The sequence below is a fragment of the Dermacentor silvarum genome, chromosome 4 (genome assembly GCF_013339745.2).
Source record: "Dermacentor silvarum isolate Dsil-2018 chromosome 4, BIME_Dsil_1.4, whole genome shotgun sequence".
Classification (NCBI taxonomy): domain Eukaryota; kingdom Metazoa; phylum Arthropoda; class Arachnida; order Ixodida; family Ixodidae; genus Dermacentor; species Dermacentor silvarum.
The window spans coordinates 113,502,800-113,521,254 of record NC_051157.2 but is presented as its reverse complement, the minus strand read 5'-3'; the positions used below and the strand labels follow the sequence as shown (position 1 = coordinate 113,521,254).

The window sequence follows — 18,455 nt, the reverse complement described above, 5'->3', positions numbered from 1 at the left end:
TTTTCAGTCTAGCATGACTGGCTCGAAGTATACTAGATCGAAGCACTGGCTACATCTCAGGGCAGATGGGAGAGCACTCCCGATGGCCCGCAAAAGTCTGCTTAAAAGCCCTCTCTGTCCAAGCTGCTGTCCCACCATTCTCCAATCGGAGCGTCGAGAGTCACCGAAGGGTCCACCTTGAGGGCGAGGGTGCGCATAATCCCCCGGCGCCTTCGTTTCCCGACCACATTCGGAGAAGTGCCCTCGGGCACACACTGCTCACTCCCCCACAGAAAGGAGGGGACACTCGTAGACAGGTGGCTTCGCGCCTGACTTGAACTGACGCGTCTGGGTTCCCTGGAATGGGCCAGCCATCGACGGGTTTGTTTGGAGAATGGCCTTGGCGGCCAGCTGGTCTGTCGAGCCACCGTGAGAAAGCGTCGTAGTAGCGGCCTTTTGCCAAGAGTCTCCTCTTCCTAGCATCGTGGTCGGCGCCTGGGTGACCCGTATTCTTTCAAAGGTGTAGAGGCATGGTGTCGCCACTAACCTTTTCCGGCGGGACGTTTTTCAGCCCCCCGAAGCAATTTGTCACAGGCAATCAGGATATACTTCAAGATCGCTGTCCCTGCTGGTCGCCAAACGTAACAGCTCCTCCGCGGCCCGGAAAATCTCGACCGGCCAGTGCTGACAACCGCTGGGCAGGAAGAGAAGGGCTGGTGACCAAGAAGATGGCCTGGCGTTCTGCGACAACTGCAAACTCGGAATGCCTCCAACCATCTCACAACAACCGGCACGAAAGAGTCGATCCCGGCAACACTGTACCACTCAGCGTGCAGACGCCCGGAATCAGCTGTTTAATTCACCAGGCCTCATACCACAATTTCAATATAAGCCGCTCAACTGGGGACTGCAAATTTCGACCCCCAAAATTTTGTGCCGCCAAAGCGAGCACTCACGTTCCTTTGAGTTCAACGAAGCCCGACTGTCGCACTGCACTAGAGCAAAGGTACACGTCGAGCTGAACCAAAGCTCTAAATAACCAACGTTTCAAAACTCCTAAATAACCAGCATTTCAAAACTCCTTATGCAGCCTAACTTCACGAACAGCCTGTACGTTCCTACATCTCACAGTGGACTACTTATCGCACCTGCTGGTGCCACTGCACAGCCTCGTGAACTCTAGGGATACATAATCAAAATCGCGCCAATTTTGCACTCCCTAATCACAACGCATACTTGCGTCTCACGCAGACGTTACCTTTCCCCCTTTTTTTTTCTTTGCAGGACACGCCTTGAAAGAACAAAAAACTAAACTGGCGTAACTTATTCACTCACAAGAACTTCAAAAGAAAATGCATCTGCTGATAACTACGTCCACGCACGCTTACTGGAAAACTTCGAACACTGCCGCCCGCAACACACACGAGCGACCCAGTCATAAACATTGTTTCCTTCCGTCCGCACAGGACACATGCTAATGGAACGTACGTTTCTCAGTGCAAATTATGCACTCACTGAAAACACCACGCGCTTAACCTTAGAAAAAAAATTTACACTTTTAACAAAGGTTTAACTAATACCCGCGCGCGTTTTAATAGGCTTTCAACAAATGACCTTGACGCGTCAGGTCACTCACAAAAAAAAAGCCTAACTACTCATTAATGAACACTTCGCGAAACTAAAGATTTACTAAAACATATCTTTCAAACCTCAGAGCTTCTTAAAAAAAATAATAAGCAAAGCTCAAAAATTACTTATTGAAAGAAATTCTAATCTCAAATCGCGAAACCTTTAAATGCTCAAAAATAAACAAACAAAACAACAAGTTTGTTTCTGCGGAACCTTTTCCTTTTTCTGTCGTTCCGATTGTTTACGATGGACTCATAATTTTGAGCCGGACTCGAGGTGGTCGCGCCCCGAAAGCTATTCTGGCCATCCAAGAACAACAAAAGGCCTGACATTCTGTCAACTCTTTCGAGACTTTACAGTCCCCTGCAACATGCTTTCAAAGCGACTTCAGTTGACCGCGTCGCGTCTCCCTATCACCTCACCTCGTCCTTCCACCTTGCGCTCTTTCACACTGCACGCTGCACCCCGAAAAAAATGACGGAACGACGGGGAACATAATTGCCCCGTGCCCTTTGTCTGCGTTCGTGCAGAGCATGCTCCTTTGACGTTTTTTAGCCGGTGGCTCGGACACGCTTTAATCAAAAACATCGATTGCACCTTTCTTGGCGCCCCACTCATGCATCTTGACGACTTTCACCTTGCTAGGCTGCGTCAGACTCTCTACCGCATTCCGATCCTTACGATGCTTCCTTCTACTGTGCCTCTTCTTCGAACTCACTTTTGAGTCATCTGCTCGTGCCTCGTGCTGACCGTTAAGCATCTCCTCGGTCCAGATCACTGTCTTACCCGCACAGTCTGAGTGATTTACTATTAAATCATCTCCCTCTTTGCCCCGACTGGCGGACAGCTCGACCGACTCTGGAACAATGCAGCAGTCTTTACTCGAGCTATGCAACTCGCACTCCTGCGAACTGCCCTCTACTGCATTGTCCAGCTCTCACTGCGCATCGGCACGCAGCCCTGACTCGACCTGGGTGCTCGTGTCTGTTGGGTCAGCAGTGCTGTCTTCTTCGTTAACGACCTCGCTAACAATTCCTGCGATGCCCACACACGGTGACTGTGCCAATTCATTCACTGCTGGCCTAGCTGTTTCTACAGTGCTCCGTTGGCACAGCACCTCGTCGCTCTCACTACGGCCTTCAACGGCCTTTTTCGCCACTAAGGCATCATTAGCAGCTAACACTTTGAGTTTATCTTTGAACTCGCTGCTAACCTCACAGGTTCTAACCTTCTCGTCTCTCGACAAAACCCTGCTAGCGACTTCCTCCCACTTTCGCAGCCTCCAATCTACAGATTTCTCAAGCATCCGTTGTCTGTCTTCGATTGACTGCTCCAAACATCCAATGTATCTCTCCAACGATGCTACATACTTCCGGCTTACTTCCCTTTCTTCCGGACTGCATTTTTCCAGCAAAATTCTTTTCAACTTTTGCGTATTTTCTTCCTGTTCCTGTCTAATTTTTCCCTGTTCCTGCCTAATTGCTTCCAGCTTCTGTATTTTGCTTAGAATTTTGTTACCGAGATGTTCAATGATATACAAATCATTGTCACTTTGGAGAATGGTTTTACGAATCTCTGCTTCCGCTAAGTCCTCCTCTACGTCTACCTGTCTACCTCAAGCTCTTCACACAACCACAACAGGCCAGCTCTCGTCAAACTCAACAGGACCATGGTCACTACTTTAAGCTTTGGCTCTGCTGTCACACAACACTTGCTGCGATACACACGCAAATCAGAATTCTGAATCAGAATACAAGTAAAAGATCCCCAGCGTTGCAATTCTACGAACACAGAGAAATTAAAGCCTGGTAAATCTTACAGCCAAAACCAAACGCTTACCCACAGAAGCAGCAACATATCAGCAGTCCTTCTCCGCCGTATCCAGTCAGTTGCAAGAGGTGGTCATTCCCAAGTCGCCTCCAACTTGATCAGGATACCGGTCGGTCACCACGCCCATCCCAAGATCCGTGAGGTCAATCTCACCGTTGCCCACCAGTTGTAGGAGCTGGGGTGTCGTGGCCTCGCCAGCAGTTGTAAGAGTTGGAGTCGGGCATATCCAAAGTGGTAGCTGGCCCATGCCGTCGTTCGCCTCATCCACGCTGAAGACGTTGGTGAAGGGAGGAACAGGTCCTCATCGAGAATGAAGAGTGCAGGGTTTATTTACATTATTTACATGAGAAGTACGAGAACGTTATGTCTCATCAGTCTATAGCATGACTGGCTCGAAGCATACTAGATCGAAGCACTGGCTACATCTCAGGGCAGATGGGAGAGCACTCCCGATGGCCCGCAAAAGTCTGCTTAAAAGCCCTCTCTGTTCAAGCTGCGGTCCCACCATTCTCCAATCGGAGCGTCGAGAGTCACCGAAGGGTCCGCTTGAGGGCGAGGGTGCGCCTTCGTTTCCCGACCACATTCGGAGAAGTGCCCTCGGGCACACACTGCTCACTCCCCCACAGAAAGGAGGGGACACTCGTAGACAGGTGGCTTCGCGCCTGACTTGAACTGACCCGTCTGGGTTCCCTGGAATGGGCCAGACATCGACGGGTTTGTTTGGAGAACGGCCTTGGCGGCCAGCTGGTCTGTCGAGCCACCGTGAGAAAGCGTCATAGTATAGCGGCCCTTTTCCAAGAGTCTCCTCTTCCTAGCGTCGTGGTCGGCGCCCGGGTGACCCGTATTCTTTGAAAGGTGTAGAGGCATGGTGTCGCCGCTGATCTTTCCCGGCGGGACGTTTTTCAGCCCCCCGAAGCGATTTGTCGCAGGCAATCAGGATATACTTCAAGATCGCTGCACCCGCTGGTCGCCGAACGTAACAGCCGCTTTTTTGAAAGCAATGAGAGGAGCTTCTAACTTTTCCAGCTGCATCCATCAAAAATGAAGCACTTGAGCCGTGTTCAGTTCGCTGCCCTCGCCGAAGAACTCCAATGCATTTATGGCATCGACAGCTTCAAGGAAGAGGCCATCTCATGGAGGAAGGGGCCATCTCTTGGTATGAGATGTGGTGCAACAAAACTGAGGACCCATCAGAATAAGGCCAAGACATTCTTCCCCGGTGTTGCAAAAGCCATTGAGGTAGCTCTGGCTTTGCCAGTTACTACATGTACGGTCGATCGCTCCTTCAGTATAATGAGGAGAGTGAAAACCTGGCAATGCTCAACGATGACAAACGACAGGCTGGACGGCCTTTGTATGATGAGTGTGCTCCGAGAGCGTGTAATGAAGCACAGAAATGACTTTATCACCCGTGTCATCACGCAATTCGCCCAGAAAACTCTAAGGCGTCTGCAGTTGCTGTTCAAGGAAGACTGACTAAGTGACTATAGTTGCGTGTTTGTGAAGATATTGTGCTGTGTGCTGGTCATCAATTCGGGTGAGTCGAGAACCCGCACGCAGCACGACTAGAGTGACCTAGCACGACTGAGCACTCTTCGCCACGAAGTGACAGTATCTTTGCACATTTTTTAATTAATTTTAATTGTTCGTTCGTTAATAAACTCCAATGTATCTCTTCAAGCCACGCATTAATTTGTTGTTTGTAATTTTTCTTTCATGTGTGCATTTTACTTATTTAGTTATAAATAAATAAATAAATTTGCTCTGCCAATAGTGCCTTTTTGCTGTGAACATACCGCTGCCCCCCCCCCCCCCCCCCCCCCCTCTGCAAAAAATTATGCGGACGCCCTTGCCGGCAACTTCCGCGAGCACGCGTGCCAAGTCAATGCGTTTTTTGTTTTTTTTGTTTTTTTTTAGGAGGCATTGGCCAAGTTCATCTGTGTGCTCGCGTGTGGGTGGAGAGCTCCCAACTGCTCTAATCTGCGTGCGTGAACACTGAACTCGCGTATTCGATGCTTCGATGCGATCAGCGTGCCTTCCGGTGGCCAATCAGATCGATCTTCGAACATGCTTTCGTGCTTTTCATATGCGCTGTTGTTGTAGCTCGCGTTATAATCGTCTCGATCGGTATCGTCGACCTGGATCAACCTTCTACCGGTAGGGATCGCGCGCCGTGGGAACGCTGCGCGCGTCAAGGCATAGACCATGGCCGGGTAATCATAGGTACAGATATTCAAACAATCGATTATTTGATATTCGACTCGCGAATTGAATTATGCGAAAGTTCTCTATTCGATTCAAAATCGAATATTCGAGTATTCGCAAACCCCTACATTTAAGTAAATTCGAACTTCTGGTCAAAACTTAGCACCTAAAGGTATCTTCGTGCCAAATTATAGTGGCAGTTGCTATGAAAAGGCAGAAGCCCAAGATTGTACATTTGTACACCCTTGGGCCTTTAAAGCACTGAACTGAAAGGAGGCACACATTTCATTTAGTGTTGGTTACGCTACATATTGACCCTTTTCGCGGAGCAGTTTGTTTTAGACAAACGAGATAGCGCTTACGGCGCTTACGGCAAAGGTGCGCGGCATGCCGGCAACATTGGGTGGCGGCGGCCATATTCCTTCCAGACCGCCGACGTGCCGCCGACGCGCTGTAGCGGTGCTAGCGTGCATTGAGTAGCGTTGAGTTAACTAATGGATTTCCCCCCTAGATTTCGCGTTCCGTTTCGCGAAACTGGATTATTTTTGTGTTTTTCTTCAAGTGGATGTCACAAGTGACACCGAGATATCGACAGTAATGAACGTACTGCGCGGTAAGCGACGGAACGTATAAAATGTGCGGCTATGGTTCCGATGCTCGCGAACCGATGCTCTACGTGTCGCTTTATGGACTTCGTCTTGCGTCAAGTGCTATGTGCAGAGCTGCTGCAAACATACTTGTATGCGCCCAGTGAATTCGCTTGAAACGTCTTTTACGTGAAAACATGGCCTTGAGGTTGTGTTTGCGCGAAAAACGCAGCTTGACAGCTGATGGAATGTGCAGCGAGTGTTCAGGTTGCCTTCATATAGTGCTCGTTCGCGTCCTTTCGCAGTACAAAAGCAAGCCAATGTAAACAGCTTACTGTTTACGCTGGTTTAGCTGTATAATCGGAGCGAAGTGTGAGCAGTAATTTTTATGTAGATTTATAAAGTTCCCTGTCACGTATCAGTGATAAAAAGTTGTCGCAGTTTCACCTGAAAGGCGAAGCATCAATTGCGATAGCAAATTTGTAGAGAGCTATACGAAGTAAATGATATTAGCTTTATCAGCTGTATAAACTTGGACATGTAGCAGCACCGGCAACACGCAGAACTGTTGTCGACGCCGTCGGCGTTTTGCCCGCGTTCGCTCAAAATGCGTGCGGCGTTGTTGACTGTTGCCGGAGCCTCTGATATAAATAGGCACTTGGTGCCGCAGCTAAACGTCGCCTCCCTTTCCTCCCCCTCCCCCCCCCTCCCCCACGGCCTTTCGTGCGTCGGAAGAAGGCGCGTTTGCTCTACATATATGGTGATTGTAAAGGAGGAAAGAGACGCCTACTTCTGCAGCCCTTAAGCGAGCACGGCGCAGAACGCGCGTTTGTTCTCCGCCGTGCGTTCACTCCCCGTGAAAGCGCGCGCCCCTCGCGCCCTTTCACTCGCACATACAGCGTTCGGCGCGCGGCGACGATTTCATCTCCATTGACGTCATACGGAACCTCACGGCGACGCCGACGGCAGAAATGGGCTTTTGAGTGTCCATATAATTGCTATCGCAATAAAACGCCAGTAGCCGCTGCAAGCAAACTTCGCGTCTTGCGGCTACTGGCATGTTTGCGAATGCGTGCTTGTAATGTTCTCATCGATTTGTCAAATAAGCTCCCTGAAGGTAACGTTGTAAACGATTGGTTAACAGCTTTTAATTCACGCGAAACGCAAGCAGGTATCCGCATACGGCTATAAAGAATGTGTACGAATGTCCTTTTGTACCTTTGATAACGTGAACCTTTTAGTGCACTTATTTCCAATCTGTTACTGTGTTCTGGAGTATCGTGTTGACATTGCCAGTACTAAACAGTGGTGCGGTTTTCCTATATTTATTTTTGATCATGCTCCTATTATTGTATACCCTTTATGTGAATACACAAAAAGATATTTTCCAAAGAAAATTTGCGAAGACACGGTAAAAACTAGGTTTCTGAAACGGAATTGTAACATTGAGCACTTCCATTTTTTTAATGATGCTCTTATCACTGCACTTACGGCATAAAAAGATATATGAGGCTGTTCACAGAGGTGCTGTACCTGTTGACAAGCATTCATAATCATGCTGGTTATTTAATTCTGACGCCTGTGTTCGCAAGCGCAACGCAAGCGTTGAACGAAACGGCCAAGTGCTATCCGTGCGCGGTGCGTACGCTACGGGTTCGACGTGCCAACTGAAAGGGCTTGGAAGGGATATGGCGGCAAAAGGTCACGTGACACGAGCGCCCCAATCACCGGTGGCCGCGGCAGGCGGCGGCGCGCTGAAAACAAATTTGATACTCTAAAAATTTTCGGAAATGCAACTAAGTTTTCGCTATCGCACTGTGCTCCAATCATGCTAGATTGAATCATGTGGATTGACGTGTGCAGTAGTTGGCTGCAAAAATAGTGACTGGCATGTTAAGGAATGGAATGAATCTGTGTGGCCAAGTTCGCGGACCGCTGTTGCAACTGTCCGAACGTGTTACCGGCACTTCCAGATTTACGGATTTCTTCGAGGATACAGAAATTTGCTCATCCGCCAGCATTGTATGGCTAACCTTCAAAGGAAGGGCTTCAGCCACAGAACGCCGGCAAGAGTGAGTACCACTCGTTAAACAATGACAAAAGGGAGTAGCGCCGCTTCCTGTCATAGTAAGTTTCGCGCACGTTATCTATACACATCTATCCCAAATGGCAGGAAAACTTACGCCCACTCTATCGCCGACTTATCAAGAATAAGTGAATGGGCGCACACTTGAATATATGCGCACTATATACGCACAATAAGTGACGGTACTACATCGATAGCGCACGAATGGTCGAAGCTGAATGTTTCCTGACGATCCACAAGAGTAAGCGAGTTACTCGCGATAATACGCATTTGCTACAAGGTATTCAAATGTGCAGAACGGCTACGTTTCAAGCCTTGTGCGCAGCAAGAACAAATCTATCGGAACTGAGCACACCCGCGAGCGATTAGGCAGAAAATAATCAGATAGTGGCCGCACCGAGGAACTTCACTGAGTCAGAAACTGACAAGCCGTTGCTTCAAAAAAAAATGTGGTTGATCCCTCTTATATAGGAATCGGTATAGAACACGAAAGTGAAACGTGTCTTCACAGAAGTAGTGTAATGTTTATTGCACATTGATATATAATGTCTATTGGTGTTTTGTGGCTAAAGCGCCCTTAGGCGTTGATGCACCCACGCTGACGCCTGGTGGCACGTCTCCTCCATCACGACTACCAACGTCGATGACCATGAGCAACCGTCGTGCATATGGAAGCTGCACTACGCTGCACACGCTAGCACAACGCGAAAGACGAAGCACGTAACTGACACACTAATACAACACGCAAGACAAAGCACGTAACTGAATCGTCACCGAGTCAAATCAGCGCGTACAGCGCGTCGTAATTGCAGCCTCCGCGATCAACTTCAGAAACATTTTCAGAGCTAATTGCGGAGGCCACGCTCCGCTGTGCTGAGTACGGTGAACGCCACCTAGGTGGCGTTGGTAGTGCTTCTTGATGCCAGCGTCCCTTCGAATGCTGGCATCGAGGCGTCGTAGTGCTGAGACCACCGAAGCGTTCACTGTCGGTGCGCGTTAGTGTCATAATGCAGTACTTCTCTTTTATTGCGATAGCAATTATATGGACACTCAAAAGCAGATTTCTGCCGTCGCCGTCGCCGTGAGGTTCCGTATGACGTCATTTGGAGAAGAAATCGTCGCCGCGCGCCGAACGCTGTATGTGCGAGTGAAAGGGCGCGAGGGGCGCGTCTTTCACTGGGAGTGAACGCACGGCGGAGAACAAACGCGCGTTCTGCGCCGTGCTCGCTTAAGGGCTGCAGAAGTAGGCGTCTCTTTTCTCCTTTACAATCACCATAAATGTAGAGCAAACGCACATTCTTCCGACGCGCGAGAAGCCGTGGGGGAGGGGGAGGGAGGGGAGGCGACGTTTAGCTGCGGCACCAAGTGCCTATTTATATCACAGGCTCCGGCAACAGTCACCAACGCCGCACGCATTTTGAGCGAACGCAGGCAAAACGCCGATGGCGTCGGCAACAGTTCTGCGTGTTACCCATGCTGCTGCATGTCCAAGTTTATACAGCTGATAAAGCTAATATTATTACTCCGTATAGCTCTCTACAAGTTTGCTATCGCAATTGATGCTTCGCCTTTCAGGTGAAACTGCGAGCACTTTTTCTGCTCGTAGGCGGCGGCACCGCCCCGAGCAAGAGCGCGGGTACACGGAGGAGTGTTAGATATATAAGGCGCGTCTGTGTAGCTCTCTGCAAATGCGTTTGTGGCGCAATGGGTTAAACGCTCGGCGATCTATCGTCGCGGACCGAGAGTTCGTGGGTTCGATTTCCAAATTTTGCATGTTTGTGGAACTTTTTCTTCTGGTTTCTTTCTTTGTATTATGTTCTATGACGTATTTCCGTGACGGAAATACGTCAGTGAAGTCTTGGTGGACCCCGGCATAAAACACTTTCGTGTTAATATTTGCCAAATAAAGTACAAAGAGCAAAACACACTAATCCTGATTCAATTCATTAGCGGAATTTTTGGATAGCGCAATTGGAATACATCTTTAGGCGTGCGTCTTAAAATGTCGTACAAAAATCCCTCACTTGACTCGATCCTAGGCACCTAGGGACACGATCATTTAGGGACTTTTGAGAAGGCGCGATGGTGGCGCCAAGCGACGACGGCATGCGACGGCGTGATCGTTCTCTGGCCCGCGCTAGAGTGACCTACCCGCGCCGACCGCGCGTTGTTCAACTTTGCGTGTGTGATTGTGCTTGCGTTGCTTGTGTATTGGTTGTAGGTTCTGTGTTACTTGGCGGAAAGCCGTGAGTAGTGCTTGTGTGGCAGTGCGGCTTTGGCCTCGGTGAGCTCTGGCAATACAGAATCTGCGTTGTGTGATCCGTGTTCCTTGACAACGCGGCGGTGGTGACGATTGAAATGTCGAAGTGGCGTAGCGCCTCGGCAGCGCAGCTCAGCGAACCACGATATGGCGTCGCCGTGTCCGCCTTTGCTTAACCATAGCCTCCTATATACTATGGCTTAACGGACGTCGAGGGATGTGCTGCTCTCTACAAGTCACAAAAAATGTGACTGCGTGGGTTCAGCACTGAATGTGTGGTTTGAGTACTGTGCTTGAAACGAGCGGTGCAGCTGTGGTGCCCTAATTTCGCACAATTGAGGCGCGTGCTTTTGTGCAAAAAGGGCAACAAATCGTATCTTTACCCGCTGAGGCGATGCTACAATGTCAACAATGCCGTTCAAGTTTGTTATGATGGTAGTCTCTACAGAAAGCGTGTTTTAAGCAAGCAAGCGTGCACTGCAGCTATGCTGTGAATATAGCCTCAACTCAAGAATGTGGCGTTTGCAGAACCCTTATGTTTGTTTCTGCTTTCAAACAAGCTGTACGTTGTTAGGATTCTCACTCACTGCTCACATGAAACATAGGGGTCCATCGTGTCGGTTGAGGCTCAGCAGGAATGTGTGTTGATGGGGTGTGGAGTTGGTGGCTGTGTCAGGTGCCTCACTGAATTTTGTAATTCATTGTTACAAGCTCAATGTAAAAGGACACACCGTATACCTGATGGCTCACTTTCACGGATATTACCGTATTGGCATGAATGTGCCTTTTTTCTTTGAAATTTCCAGCCTCAGGACGCGCCTCGCATTATATTCTGGTTCATGACACATATAATCAGAATAAATTTTTCTTTAGGAGAGACCAAAAGCCGCTCGTTGCATCATATTTGTGGTCGTGTTACTTACATGCAAATCCGGCACTTTCAGTGCCCATTGACTGACTGAGGAGTGCAGGACTGTGGCAGTGGTACCAGCACCAAAGCAGCTGCCCAAATGGTATACTCTATAGCAGGTGTTCTCAAGCATGTTCGCTCCAGGGAACCCTACTAAGCTCCATGAAGCGCCAAGGAACCTCCCCCCCCCCCCCCCCCTTGAATTAACCGAATTACAATGTCCTAAATAACCGAATGTCGAATTATCGTGGGTATCAAGAAAACAATAAACAAATGCTTAACTACTTAACTATGTCAACACGCTTTTATTTACGCAATGAATCAGCAAATCCCGTCCACTACAAGACCAGTGCAGAAGCTGAAATTCTCATTTCATGACTGATTAGCGCTAGCAGCGGCAAAGGCCTCGCGCGCGTACATCTCGATTATTTTTTTTCGCTCGCCAACAAATTGTCCGTCCATCGCGATGTAGCCGGTGCTCTTAATCTTCGACAGCTTAGCACTGAGTCGAAGCAAAACTACTTCTTGCCGCAACCGCTGCGGACGCAACCGCGGTCGCTATCGACGCGATCATGGACGGCGACCTTGCGGTTCAGAAGCTGATGGAAATGTTTTACACCAACTTTTCTTCGAGTGAAAATCGATACATCCAACATAGTTCACAACGCATAAACACACCGCGGTTAATGATGCGCGTCGCATTTTTGCACATCCAAAAGAAATTTACAGATAGTGTAGCTACTGCTGCATTTAAAGGATACGCGCAGTGGTTGTTCGAAGACCTCGTAAGAACTGACATACTGTAATTTGCACTCAGAACTAGCTAAAACATCTATAAATCGTCCCGCAGCGCGCGACCGGCAACACATTCAAGCCGCGCCGCGCCGGCTCGCACAAGCCAGAGGAGGAAATTTAGGCTCGTCGCGCGCCCTTTCCTCCTCGCCCGATGAAAAGGTCTATAGTCGGATACAACTTAAATCTGCAGTGAAGCTCCGCCCACGCCCTCAGAACCGCCAGCCACTGTTCCTCTGCGAGGCTGCAAATATATATATATATATATATATATATATATATATATATATATATTGGAAGACGCAAGAAGTCCAAACTTAAAACTTTCCCTGTTACCTAAATAAGGCGATAAGCACAAAAATGAAATTATAAGCGCATAGTTTTATACGTTTTCACTCGTCTATTGTAGTGAAACGCACAAGTACAAGTACAGTCATCAAGTACGACGCCTTTTTGAAAAGGTCGCATGACGATGATTTTGTTTGCTTCTGTGATTGGCTGGCGGAGTAACGCAACCCCGCGTGGTCCGTGTGCCTTTGTTGCCAACTGCTGATTTTTTAAAATTTGTATTCTACTATAAGTAAGCACAATAAGTTCTCTCTAGATAGTGTGAAAAAAGAAAGGAACATGCTCAATGTAAACCAGTAGAATACACAATGAGGTATGACTCAGGCTTCATGTGTTTAGACATCATTTACAGCTGACATTGTTCAGCGGTTCTGTTGACTTGTTCAGCGGTTCTGTTTTGTAGCGTTAGCTACACTGGCCTAGCCAAGCCCGTTTTGCGCGGCACATCAAGAGCCGTGCTGCGCATGCGCAAGGATCAGTGATGTCACACGGCTTGCGCACCGGAGCCACCGGAGCCGGCACCTCTCGCGCACTCCGCCGCCGCCGGTCTGCGCATTCCAGAGGAGTGACGTCGTAGCCGTGGTAGATGCACTGGCGCCGGCGCGCGCTCGCTGTGCAGTCGCCGTCTGACACTGCGCTGGAGCCGCTGCGCTTCTGACTGGCGTTTGTGTGTGTCATTGGAGCAGCAGTAAGCATGACAATCAAGCTAATCCTTGACAATCTAGACAACCAGGAAAGCTAAGAATAATCAGCTGAACCTTTGCTAACGCTACGTATATCCTGGCATAGCCGAGCTAAGCCACTGCAACCAGGCGCGTAGCCAGGGGGGGGGCTGATGGGGCTTCAGCCCCCCCCGAAATTTTTTCGTGCGGGCATGCACCACCGACCAAAACTACCACCGACGCCGGCAATCATTCTGGATTTTGTCTACAATGTCTTTTTCACGCTCGAAAAGACATTTCGGCACGAACATTGCGAACTCGGGCTAGATTTTGTGACAATGCCCTTGCACCTGGAGTCACGTAACGCAAGGAGCCCCATCCAAGCACAAACTTTCAACGGCTTTTCGATAGCGAGCGGGCGCGTTGCGGCATCTCGCAGTGGCCGCGGAATATACAGAGCGCATGGATTTCAATTACGAAACTTTATGGGTATAAAGTTCTCATAAATTTTTGACGCGAAAGGTGCGCGGACATTTCCAAAGGCATTCTTTAAAAGATTTTCAATTCTAGAACTTTAAGGGGTTAATGTTCTTATAAACTTGGGCCAACATGCGCGCACTGGAACGCTCGTGTCCAAGCCGCTCCATAAATGGAAGCGCGCGCTCGAAATCTCCCACACACACGAAAATACTAAATATCACCGTGACTGTCAGCTAGCAGCTGATAATTTTCTCCAAACATTTTCAGGAAGCGTGCAGAATGTGATTGATCAGCTGGACCAGGGCAGGCAAAGTAAAATATGAGAAAACAGAAGAAAGTAAACGGCCTATTATTGATAAATTGTTTTTTTTTTTTTTTTACGGGCAACAAGGTCTGGCTCTCCGTGGCCACAGGGACAGGGGCCCTATGGATTTAAGCAATGCCCCTGCTGAAAATACAGGCATTTTCAGAGTGCTTCTTCGCATGCGAGCTGATTGTGGAGATACATATCTGAAGAACCCTTTGGAAAGTTGCCCCAGTAATGCCTCGTATTTAAGCCCAGACGCACAAAACCAAATTATAGAAATTTGTGGTGACATTATCAAAGAAAGCCTAGATTCAAAAGCAGGCTGCTTCTCCATACTTCCTGACGAAACGACGGACATCGCTGGAATCGAACAGCCTAATGTTTCTGCAAGGTACCTAAACAAGTATGCCAACGACATGAAGGGAGTGCTTTAGGTTTTAGCACCGGAATAGATGCCCATCTCTCATTGCGACAGCAGGTTCTATGTAAATGTGTAAATACTGCTGCAGCTTCTAGTCACCCTTCCAGTGACCACTGCCAGCGCAGACAGAATATTTTTTTAACAAGAGTTTACTAAAAAACTACTTGCGCTATACAATGTCTGTGGAACGCATGGTTAGGCTGGCGCTTCTATACAGCCACAGAGTCGTCGGCATCAACGTGTCCGAAGTCATTGACCGCTTCGCTCAACTTCCCCGCCGAGAGAAGTTTGTCCTTTAGATAGCGAAGCAGCAAAAATCAATGCAAGTAAAAAGCACTGTTCCTTCAGGTCCATAAGTTCTTAATTATGAAAACGTATGACCGTTCATTAGCTTTTAAAACCGCAGAAATTTTCGCCGTTTATTCTAGCAGTTAGCATCATGATCATAATTATCACGCGAATACAAAAATTACGAGAATACCAATAACCAATTATGACCGACCTTGCTCATTGAAAGCCCGGCCCACGCGGCGTTCGCCAAAAACACACTCGGATATTGGGCAACTTGCCACATCATTTGTGGCCTTCGCTTGTGCTTTTCTTTCATTTTCAGCTACCTGCTTTTATTTCTTTTTTGAAACGAAGGAATACCCTCCTTTAATTTTGGGTGCAGAATAATTGTTGGCGTTGTGCAGGCAGTTAAATTACACATTTTCGTACTGATTTATGCATTATTCCTCTATTATTCTACCCACATGGCGCTGTCGCGACCGCTGCATGGCCCAAGTACATATCACGATTTCTGCGATCATAGTTATGTCCTTGCCTAGATCATCTGTCTTTCTGTGCGCAAAGTTTACTATGTGTGACTGAGCAACATGTTTATTTGTCTTATTTGACGCATTATATACACTGACGTTTGCTTAAATACGTAGATTTATTGGAGACTCGGACGTATTCTTAAATATCTTATTGCGAGGTTTTGTGTATACAAGCAGTGAACTTTGTTTCCAGCGACTTTTTTTTTTGCCCTTTAACGAGTTGTATCTTCGCATTTGTATATTCCATTCTGTCTTCGCAATTTCTAATATATACTTTGCAGAACTCCCACTTTTTATTTGTACTCACTGGTGCGAGTATTATCTCGGTGTAATTACAATACACGACGAGTTACAGCTGCTCCTGCGCAATCGATTGCAACGAGGGATAGCGTCATTGAGGTTTCTTCCTGGCCGTTGTATATGTAGAAAAATGTAAACAAGGTTATTAAGTGACAAAGATTCATCAAAATATTTGTCCTCAACTTATTCATTTCATGGCCTTACATTTTTCATATAAGCTGCATGCACCCAGGCCGCCGCCGGAAGCCAACTGATTCCGGCCGACGTCTAAGGGGGAGGTAGACGGTGAAAGGGAGAGCTGCGTCTCACCCCGATCACCCATACTCTCTGACGGGTGCAAATAAAGTGCTTTCTCTCTCTCTCTCTCTGCACTGCTTTGCTGGTTTCGAACTGATATTGACCCTTTTCGCGGAAATCCCGTGGGCGCTGCCATATATGATCACGTGGTGACGCGTCCATTGCTTGCCTCAACTGCCTCCGTTGCCTCCTTGTTTACAATGGAAGTGTATGACGCCCGCGCGGCTTAGAAAACCTCTGTTTTCGGAGATATCATAGACGGTGACTAGATGGACGACACGAAGCTTTGATCACAGCTTCAGAGAGCATGCAAAAGCGCTTTCTGAGCTGATTAAGCTATGTCCAAATGGCATAAGCAGCGTATATGGTGCTTGTTCTAAAAGCGGGGCTAAATATGTATTCCAAGCTGTCCGATTATGAATTCAGTCAGGATTAGTGCGTTTTGCTCTTTGTTCTTTATTCGGCAAATATTTTGAAGCAGTGGCTTGTCAGTTTCTGACACAGTGAAGTTCCTCGGTGCGGCCACTTTCTGATTATTTTCTGCCTAATCACTCGTGGGTGTGCTCAGTTCCGAATCCGATAGATTTGCTCTTGCAGCGCACAAGGCTTGAAACGTAGCTGTTTTGTACATTGTAATACCTTGTAGCAAATATATATTACAGCTAGTAACTTGCTTACTCTTGTGGACCATCACGAAACATTCAGCTTCGACCATTGGTGCGCCATAGGTGTATTCCGTCCTTTATAGTGTGTAAACAGTGCGCAAGATATTCAAGTGTGAGTCCATTCACTTATTCTTGATACGTCGGCGATAGTGTGGGCGTCAGTTTTCCTGCCATTGGGGTCAGATGTGTATAGAAAACGTGCGCGAAACTTACTATGACAGGAAGCGGCGCTACTCCCTTTGTCATTGTTTAACGAGTGGTACTCATTCTTGCCGACGTTCTGGGGATGAAGCCCTTTCTTTGAAGGTTAGCGATACAAGGCTGGCGGATGAGCAAATTTCTGCATCCTCGAGGAAAGCCGTACATCACGAAGTGCCGGTAACACGTTCGGACAGTTGCAGCAGCGGTCCGCGAACTTCGCCACACAGATTCATTCTATTCCTTAACATGCCAGTCACTATTTTTGCAGCCAACTACTGCACACATCTTCAATACACATTATTCAATCTAGCATGATTGGAGCACAGTGTGTTAGCGAAAACTCAGTTGCATTTCCGACAGCGGATAGCACAGAAGCAAGGTAGAAGCGGTAATGGTTTCGTATTCGTGCGCGGTCGCTGAGGAGAGGTATGGTGCGCCGCCGTGAGTGCTATCTCGTTTCTCTAAAACAAACTGCTCCGCGAAAAGGGTCAATAGTTCTAAAGTTCATGTGATGTTTTCTTTACTTATTAATTAGACAAAAAAAAAAACGCGGAAGCATTGATATCAGTTATTTCTGCCACAATTTTTGGGGCATACGAATTTATTATTTTATGACAACATACATATTTTAATGGACAGTGCATAGCGTCAATAATTCGTTTGCAGCATCTAATATACAATGGAATTGGCAATGCAGTTATTATTCATGCATTTGATCCCTCGACAAATTCTATAAGGAGGAGGCCGCTCTGCAACCTGAGCCCCCCCCGAACAAAATTTCTGGCTACGCCACTGACTGCAACATTTTTTTTTCAATGCATTTTCACGAAAACTTCACCGGGGGTGATGAGATTGAGAGGGACTTTGCCTGCTCCCCAAGTATCGCATGTTTAGCCTAATTGAGTATCGCATTTTTTTAGTTTTTTTTTCGACTTGCTTGATACCAGCAGGTGTTCCATTACTGCTCTCTCCCTATTTTAATCTCTCCATCTCTCTTACAGAGCCCTTACCAGCTAATCTGGGGTCTGCTAGTCGCTGTCTTTATCGTCACGTCGAAGAAGATTGTCTGGACACCGTAGCCGCTCTCGCCACCGGAGCAGTGAAATGCTTTTACCCCACCCCTCCATTTTTTTCCCACCTTTCAATAAAAACTTCATATTTAGAGGCAAAAACGTGAAGCGATGATTGCTGCTGCTATAGAGGTACGCAACAAAAAATAATGTTTTCACTTTGTGTGAATGCGTGTGTGTGAAGCATTCCGTGTATTGTGTACTATCATATCATTGCCATGAATTAGCAATATTTTTATTGGGAATGATCGCATTCTCATCAGTAGTGCAGCTCTTTGACACCCATGATTATGATCTTTAATGACGTCCCCTTTGAGTCGTGATGGCGGCAGAGGTTCCAGCCTGTTTGAGCAACTTAGTGTTATGATATCATAATCTAGCATTCTGCCTGCCTGTCTGTTCTATCTCAGAAGGTGCCTGCCTGCAATGCCCGAGGCAATGCAATGCCCGATGCCTGCAATGCCCGAGGAACTCTTGCCCGGATGATAGCGTCCCATTTATGCTCCTTAAGCAAGATACCTACTTCTCCCCCCAACGTGGCACCTCGTCTTGGATGGGCCGCAGCTGCTTCAGCCGTAGGATACCACAGCCTAATGGCTTTAGGT

At 47.7% G+C, this 18,455-nt stretch overlaps 1 protein-coding gene across 2 annotated transcripts in view; it reads left to right on the top strand.

Annotated features, from left to right (window-relative positions):
* Positions 1-17,931, top strand: part of LOC119450507 (ATP-dependent 6-phosphofructokinase-like) — a 113,508-nt gene extending 95,577 nt beyond the window's left edge. The window contains exon 20 of one of the 2 annotated variants that reach the window (XM_037713986.2): positions 17,782-17,931. In XM_037713986.2, coding sequence (XP_037569914.1) covers positions 17,782-17,859 — 78 coding nt within the window. In that variant the 3' untranslated portion in view covers positions 17,860-17,931. The remainder of the gene's footprint in view (positions 1-17,781) is intronic. The other variant, XM_037713989.2, reaches the window with a different exon arrangement.
* Positions 17,932-18,455: the final 524 nt, after the last annotated feature.